The 8,051-nt window shown below is 47.2% G+C and overlaps 1 protein-coding gene across 1 annotated transcript; it reads left to right on the top strand.

Moving 5' to 3' along the window:
• The first annotated feature begins 1,539 nt into the window (after positions 1–1,539).
• On the top strand, positions 1,540–7,617 carry Prok2 (prokineticin 2). Its single transcript, XM_052720699.1, has 2 exons — positions 1,540–1,876; positions 5,194–7,617. The coding sequence occupies exons 1-2, from the start codon at positions 1,784–1,786 to the stop codon at positions 5,359–5,361; spliced, it is 261 nt and encodes an 86-aa protein (XP_052576659.1). The 5' UTR covers positions 1,540–1,783; the 3' UTR covers positions 5,362–7,617.
• Positions 7,618–8,051: the final 434 nt, after the last annotated feature.

The following is an 8,051-nucleotide window of genomic DNA, read 5'->3' as shown; positions in this document are numbered from 1 at the left end:
TTGGCATTCAGTAATAACAAATATGAAATCGGCCATTCAAGGGGGAAAAAAAAGTGGCAGGAATGTTAAAGTCCGCGTTGACTGGTTTTTACATTTCCCCCTGGGCTGCACTCCCATGCCGTGGTTGGCGTGGAGACTGGAAAAGGAAACTTTCCACCAGTCTGTCACTTGCTACTGTTTCCACTTATTTTACTGTGAATCCACTTTTAACAGTTTTCTCAAAGTTAAAAATGAGTTTGATCCCGTTTGTGTTCGGTCTCAGGATGCTTCTTGAACTCGAAAACATGGGTACAAAAGGCTTTAAAACTCAGCCAAAGATCTGAGGTTTGAAATACCCAGCTGTTTAACATTCAAATAATTCCCTGGCCCTTTGTTCAGTTTTTTTTCCCCCTCTACATTTCGTCTGAATGCTTTGGCATGGGGGAGCCCGCAGTCTGAAAGTAACTGGCCCAGCTCTCCTTACTGTATTGATTAAAGAGGCTGAAAAGGCCCATCTGCCTTTCAGCAGTCTGTGGTCCTAAGGGACATGGGAAAGTCTGAGATCCCAAGTCCTCCGGGAGTAAGGTGGGCTCCCCTCAAACTCGGAACAATTTTTTGTTGTTTTTGTTTTTTGGGACAGGGTTTCTCTGTATAACAGTTCTTGCTGTCCTGGAACTCGCTTTATAGACCAGTCAGTCTGGCCTTGAACTCACAGAGATCCACCTGCCTCTGCCTCCCGAGTACTGGGATGATAGGGATGCACCACCACTCCCTGGCCAGAACAAGTCAATTCGATCACCCTTGTAGAAGCAAGTAAGATGGGATTATTGGCACCACAGAGGAACACAGAGAGGGCATAGTTGTCGTGTCTCATGGATTGACTAGACTCCAGCAGATACACATTAGTTCTTGACCTGAACCAAAGACCTAGAGTTTCCTGGGTTGGAGAAGAGAACTGGGAGAGAGCCGCCTTCCCAGGGCCTCAGGCTGGCAGAACATGCTGGGAGTTCCCTTTTTCCCCTTGGCAGCGTCCTGTTCTGCCTGAAGCTGGCTGGAAGCTGCCGAGGGGAGGGAACGCACGTGAGGGAAATCAGGGCGGAGAGGGTCAGGAACAGATGTGGGCACCAGGGGAAGTCATTTCAAAAAAGTAAATGAGGCTCCCACAGCTGGAGGGGCAGCCGAGGCCCTCCACTTCGCAAGGGATGGGGATTTGGGGTGTGCGTGGTGTTTTGTTTTTCCCCTTTACTACACCTTTGTTTTATTGGTTGTGGTGGGTCCTCTCTAAGTTGTGCCACCGCAGGACAGACAGAGACGGTGGCAGTACCTGGCACGCACGGAGCGCCCCTTGTAGACATGCTGAACAAATGTGTACGAATACAGGACAGTTGTGTCCGCCGCGCCCGGCACGTCGTGGGCACCCTCTGCACATCTGTATAGCAAATGATGTGCCTCCAAGAGTGTGGGGGCTGAGCACGTGGAGCTCTGGAAAGCAGGACAGCGAAGGAGGAGGGTTTCTGAGACTACAAAAGCAACAGGAAGGCTGACTAGGGCTGGCGGCGCCCCGCGGGGGGCTCTGCCCGCGTGGCGCCTGTGCGCGTGGGGGCGCGGGGCACGTGCGCGTGTGCGCGTGGGGCGCGGGGTGTGTGTGCCCGCGCCGTGCCCCCCGCGTGCTACCGGGCGTGAGTCACCGCGGGGCTCGCCTTTATAACTGCCGCCAGGCTCGCGGCTCGGCAGAGCAGCCCGGCCACGCGTCCCCAACGTCCCCGATCGCGTGCCCCAACCGCCACCGTGTCCCCGGGGCGCCATGGGGGCCCCGCGCTGTGCCCCGCTACTGCTACTCCTGCTGCTGCCGCTGCTGCTCACGCCGCCCGCCGGGGATGCCGCGGTCATCACCGGGGTAAGCTGCCCGCGCACCTGTCGCTCCCGGATCGCCCCGGGGACACCAGGCCCGGGGTGTGTAGGCACCGGGAAGGGTGTGTCCTGTGTGACATTCTCCTGGATCGTCCTTTGGGCCCTTGGGAACGTGTCTTGCTCCCAAGGCAGGGGACAGTAAGGCGCACCGTGGAATTAAACTGCCTCAGGAGCGCCTTCCCTACCTCTCCCTCCCGCACTCCTTGCGTTTGATCTGCTGTTCTATTTAGTAGCTCAAAGAAGTTTCTTCCCCAGTGAGAAAGTTCTTTTCCAGGGGGTGGAAACCCTCACCCCAAAATCTGACCGCCCTTCCTTGAATTGCAAAAGAGCAAGACATACACCTCAAATTCCACAGCTCCCGGGTGGGCTTACCCTGTGAAGTCCCTTGGGCCCGTAGCCATGTGTGAGCTTTGGAAAGCAACTGTGGGCTCTTCTTACTGGGTTCTGGGGCAGCTGCTCTTTTATTTTTATGTTATTTTTTTATTTTTCCCCCTTCTTCATCGTGAAGTTCTCCTTACATACATTGTCAAGTCTGATTCCTGATACCTCACTCCCAGGGCTTGGCGATGGAGCAGGCTGTCATTAGACATTGTTTAGACTCACAGAGAGCATCTCCATCACGTTTAGAAATAGCCCGTTTCTTCAACTCTCTGAGTTTTCTTTTTGTCTATCTAAAGAATGAGTTCACAGCACAACATTTCAGAAGTCTGTTTTCACAGCCCAGCAGAACCTTGGCTGTTGGCTGTCTGTTGGCTGTTGTTTCACTCCTTAAAAGAAAAAAAAAAGTTGCAAGCATATTTTTTCAGTGGATCTATTTATCTAAATCACTTTTAATATGTAAGAGTGCGTTATTGGATTTTAATATAGATGTGTTTGGAACGATGACATACAGGCAATAAAATAACATGTCATTTAAAAGAAGGGCCATCGTGTTGAATAAATGAAGATTGATGTTCTCTCTGTTTCCTAGGGTACAGATTGCATTCTGAAAGCTCTGGGGCTATGACAGCATTGAGTTATGTCCCTTAGATATTTGGTTTTATGCCTTGTGGTACTTATTAGAGCAGAGATTCTTAAAACCACTTACATAGCTTCAACCATAGCCAGTTGGTGTGCGTGAACAAAAGTCTCTACAGTGTCTTTGTAACACATGCGAATGGAAACATGATTGGGTGGGTTTTCCCTCCTTCCCCTGCTGGTTCATTCTAAGTGTTTCCTAATCCTCTAAGCCCCAAGGTTCCTGGGCAGTGCAAGTGGGTTTTGTTCCATTCACAGGAGGACACTGTTTGCACGGCTCTGCAATGGGTTAAGAAGAATAAAGAGTACTAGGAAACAGCTGTCTAATTAAAAAGATATAAACTTATGCAATTCTCTGTAAATTTCCAACAACTGAAGCTTTTTGTTATGAAATGAAATTTTATCTCATTTCATGTTTATATGCTGGTGGGATTCGGGGGTGGGGAGAATTGGTGGTACAGTCATGTGGACTCTTGGGGGGTTTTTTTGTTGTTAATTCAATGTTATGAAAAGAGTATTGGAAAAATTTTTCTCTAAAGCAACACAACAGTAAAGTGAAGTTAGGTTCCCCTGGCAGAAACCATCTGGATTCAAATGAAAAAGTCAGTTATTTATCTAGATATAGTGTATACAGGGTGATAAACATCTAAGTGATTGATTGAATTTTAAAAGATTTTGGTCTGGCTTTTTTATGGTCTTAGAAAGAGCTGCTGGGGCTTTAGAAGTTAGAGTCTTGTACATCTGTTAAAACACTGGTTGAAACACCCACCTTAAGTTTTTACTCCACACACACAAGCACAGTCTTTGAACTTGATATCTCCATATAGATGTATTAAAACCATATTGCAGAAGATTGTTGAGTAGACCTAACATTTCAGGGCTATGATGGTCATGTTTGCATGATTTCTGGTGTCCAGACAAAAATTAAAAGGTGGGAATGTTTAAACATCATCCTATAGCAAAAGAAGAAGAAAAGCCACCCAAAGTTAAAGTTGTGGTTTTAAGCCTCTACTTATTTTGAACAACAAATGGACTGCTACACATTGCTAAAGCAAAGCATCCCTTTTTTGTTGTTGTTGGCTCTAAGAAAGGGCTACAGTTCTTAAGATACATTTTCATGCAAATAAACGTGGGCTTCATATAGCTAGAGCTGCATGGCAAGTCCTCCATGTTGATTCTTCCGCTGTATAGACTTGTAGTTTGTGTATGCGGGGTGTGGGGGTGGGGGGGGTGTACTTTGAGGAGTTACTGCTACTGGTTGTATCTGTGCTGTCCTGTGCCTGTCCTCACCCGCTGGACCTTTGTGGCTAGTTTCCCATGTACACATCTGCTGCTCCGAAGCCAGTCAGCTCCTTTCTGTGTGTCATTCACATGAAAGACTAGTGTGAAGGGGCAAAAGTCTTGGTCTGTCCCTTCCCACCCTTGGACAGTTTATATTTTGAAAGAGGAAATGGTGAAAATCAGGGTGCCCATGCAGGAAGCATCCAGTCTCACAAAGCACAGGGCAAATGTTTGAAAGGGAAAATGAGCACTTCTAAATGTTACATTGGTGCCTTTACAGGTCTGCAGCACTTCATGCCCAATTTAGAGACTATTTCCATCTCTTTTTTAAAACTAGGCTCCCTACATTCAGCAGCTAGTAGTCATAAAATCTTGTGATTTGATTTGTGTAGTTCCAAATGGCCGTGTATAGCACAGGGCTAGCATAGACTCCTTCAATTTTAGCCATAAAGCACCAGAAGAAAGCCAAAGTGCTCTTCCCCCTCCTCTTTTCCTTCTTAATCCTGGGTTTCATCATACAGGAGCTCTTCAGTCTGTGGAAACATTCTAATCAATGTTGATTGTAGGTGTATACAAGCAAATGGAGCTTATGGTTCTGTTTTATTAAAATCACTGCATTAGGATACATGCTGGGTGAGGTGTTCACACAGTATGGGCAGACATTAAGCACAGATGTTGTCCTCAGGTGCTATCCACCTTATTTTTTGAGACATGGTTTCTCACATGGCTTAGAATGCCCTATTTTGGCTACACTGGTTGGCCACCAAGCCCCGAGGATCGGCCTGCCTCCATCTTCCCAGAGGTGGGATTGCAAGCGTGAGCCACCATGTCTGGCTTTACCTGTGGGCTCCGAGGATTGAACTCGTGTCCTCGTGCTTGGGTGGCAAGTACTTTACTGGCTGGGCGTTTGGATAGTTAAAGAGGATTTTCCCTGCTAATTTTAGAATTCCCCAGCCTGAGCCTTTCCCACTGTCTATATTTATCTGTTGGTTTATTTCGTTCCAGGCTTGCGACAAGGACTCCCAGTGTGGAGGAGGCATGTGCTGTGCTGTCAGTATCTGGGTGAAGAGCATACGGATCTGCACACCTATGGGCCAAGTGGGAGACAGCTGCCACCCCCTGACTCGGAAAGTTAGTATCTGCGCTGGGACTTCTGGTATACCTGCCTGCTGAGCAAGGCCTGTATGATGGAAGACTCGGGTAGTTTGCTTGACATTGGAAGTCAGAGGACAAAACGGGGAGGCGGGGGAGAGCACTGTTTCTCTCTTCTCTTCCCTTCCATCCCAATCACCGTTTCTATACCATCGCTCGCCTGACATTCAAAATAACCCATCAGCATAATTCCTAACATGTCAATGTACTTAGGTTTAAAACAGGCAAAGTAGATAGTTTACTGGAACAGGCTTTGTAAAATCAAAGTAAAGAGTTCTTGAAAAGACTCCATACTTGACCAACTGATGGAGGAGTCAGTTAGCTTTGTGGGTTTTGTTTGTTGCGTTTTATTTTCAGACAATCGCCAATAACTAACTCACTTACTCTTGTATCTTAAATGTTCTATTTTGTTGGGTTTTGTTTGTTTGTTTGTTTTTGAGACAGCTTCTTGTGTAGTCTAGGTTGGCCTTGAGCTTCTGATTCTTCTTTCTCCCCCAAAGTGCGGAGCTTATAGGTGTGTAGCACAGTGCCCAGCTAAAGTTTGGTATTCTAGACCTGTGAGATATGATTTTCATAACTTGGGAGATTTGTGACATTTAATTTTCTAACACCATTGCAGGACAGCTCAATGTTATGGTAACCTAAAGAATTTTGGAAAGGTTATGGACCCGGAAAGGCAAGGCCACAGGCCTCCGAGGGTCAGACATGGCTTAGAGGCTGTGTTCCTGTGAACTGCAGATTCTCCAACCAGAGGGCCAGTGCATTTCTGTTACATCAGGAGGTAGATAGATGGAAGGTGATCAGACAGTGTGTAGAACTGTGTCACTGTCCTTCACATGGAAAAAAAAATATATCAACACAGTGTAGTGTCAGGCAAGTGGCATCCCCTTCCTGCTATCTCTCTTCTTCCTCATTGTGCCCATCAAGCAAATTTGATCCAGAGGCAATGGTCCAGGGCAGGTGGCTTCCTGGAGAAGGACCCTATACTCCTTTACAAAAGATGTAGCGTATTTTCAAATCAAACAGAATTCTACTGCTTTCTTTTTTTCCCCATATGTCTTTGGGTTTGAAGCTATGATGGATACAGCCATCTTCCCTGTGATTCCAGCTGTCCCAGATAACACTCCGTATTTTCACCCACTCAGAGTGGACACAAGGAGATGAACTTGGGTAGCCTGTCGGGGAGGTGCACCTCAGTGTGGGGACCCCAGAGTTTGGTTGCTGTGCAGCCTGCCTGAAGGCTGTGTTCATGGCCAGCTTGCCTGTGGTTGGTTGCCTTGTGAAATGCTTCCTGCTGCATTTGAGCCTCTTCCTGTGGTCTGACACAGTGCAAGATTTCACTGTCATTTTTTAAACATGACACCCACCTTTTATTCCTGGACATTCTGAGATACAGCGGGCGTTACCATCAGTCACCTGTCTGATCACCAGGCTTCTCAGGAGCAGGTGAGGCTGGCTCCGCTGCTTTGGGCACTGAATCAGGTTTCTTCCTTACACCTAGTGAGTCTTCTCTTGTGCACTGAAGCCATTGTCCCTAAGTAGCTTCCTGCTGCCTTATTGCTCTGAGAATCACGTATAGAACATACCTAAAAAAATAAAAGGTGGCCTTTTGGTCTTCACAGTATCTACTCTCATGGGTCAGCTCGGATGAGCCATCCAGTCTGTATACACTGTTGTGTATGTCACCCTTACCCAGCATCTCATACCTTTACTGCACGTCTCGATTTGCCGTGCACTCAATACGACATTAAGCCCAGATGAGGTCACACACAGACAGTCTGTGAGACTATACACAGCAACCTTTCCATCTTCCTGACACCCCCCTTGCCTGTGTGGCCTGGATTGCTCCATTCCTCTACCCAAGTGAAATCAGATGTAGTCATCTGAACATTTTTTCCTGAACTGAAAGCCAAATGGCAGAGACAAGATGACCACCAGGGTAAGCACTAAAAGTACAGGTGTGTAATTTGCGCCATGTGTGTATCCATGTGTACAGGCTTCTTTGTTTGCCTAGGAATGTCTGCCATTGATGTTGGCTGCCTTCCTCACTCGGTTTCCGGCGTTTTACATAAGTGCTGAGGATCTGAACCTGCCTAGCTTGACAAGCAGCGTACAGTCGCAGCCTTCTCCCCAGGTCCTTCCATTTGTTTTGTTTTGTTTTTCAAAGACAGCATTAGCAGGGTGACAGTGGCTCACGCCTTTAATCCCAGTACTTGGGAGGCAGAGGCAGGAGGATCTCTGAGTTCCAGGCCAACCTGGTCTACCAGGACAGCCAAGGCTACACAAAGAAACGCAGTCTTGAAAAACAAAACAAAACAAAAAACTCAAAATCAAAAAAAAAAAAAAAGCAACAAAAAACAAACAAACAAACAAAAGCAAGAAGAAAGCTTTTAATTAGACTTCCAGTTGCAGAGGGTCAGAGTCCATGATTGCAGAGTAAAGGCAGGAACAGCCGAGAGCTCAGAGCTCGAACCACAAGCAGGAGGCAGAGACTGCCCAGGGAACAGTCTTTTGAAACCTCAAGTCCATCCCCAGTGACATACCTCCCTCCCCAAACAGGAGACCAAGTATTCAGATGTCTGAACCTATGGTGATCATTCTTATCCAAACCACTACAGACAGCTTCGTGCTGTGGGCCGGTCAACAGAATGTCTGCTTTGCTGGGCAGAAACTTGGCCCAAAATTCCGGGCATCAATTCTTGTTTTCTCTC

This window comes from Peromyscus californicus, unplaced genomic scaffold (assembly GCF_007827085.1).
Source record: "Peromyscus californicus insignis strain IS unplaced genomic scaffold, ASM782708v3 Scaffold_6__1_contigs__length_162567912, whole genome shotgun sequence".
Classification (NCBI taxonomy): domain Eukaryota; kingdom Metazoa; phylum Chordata; class Mammalia; order Rodentia; family Cricetidae; genus Peromyscus; species Peromyscus californicus.
The sequence above is the reverse complement of the archived record's forward strand: the minus strand, read 5'-3'. Positions and strand labels throughout refer to the sequence as shown.

What these genes read in the sequence shown, in the direction of transcription:
- Prok2 (XM_052720699.1), top strand. Translation starts at nt 1,784, where the DNA reads ATGGGGGCCCCGCGCTGTGCCCCGCTACTGCTACTCCTGCTGCTGCCG. An exon ending in ATGCCGCGGTCATCACCGGG is followed by an intron (nt 1,877 to 5,193) that starts GTAAGCTGCCCG and finishes ATTTCGTTCCAG; the next exon opens with GCTTGCGACAAGGACTCCCA.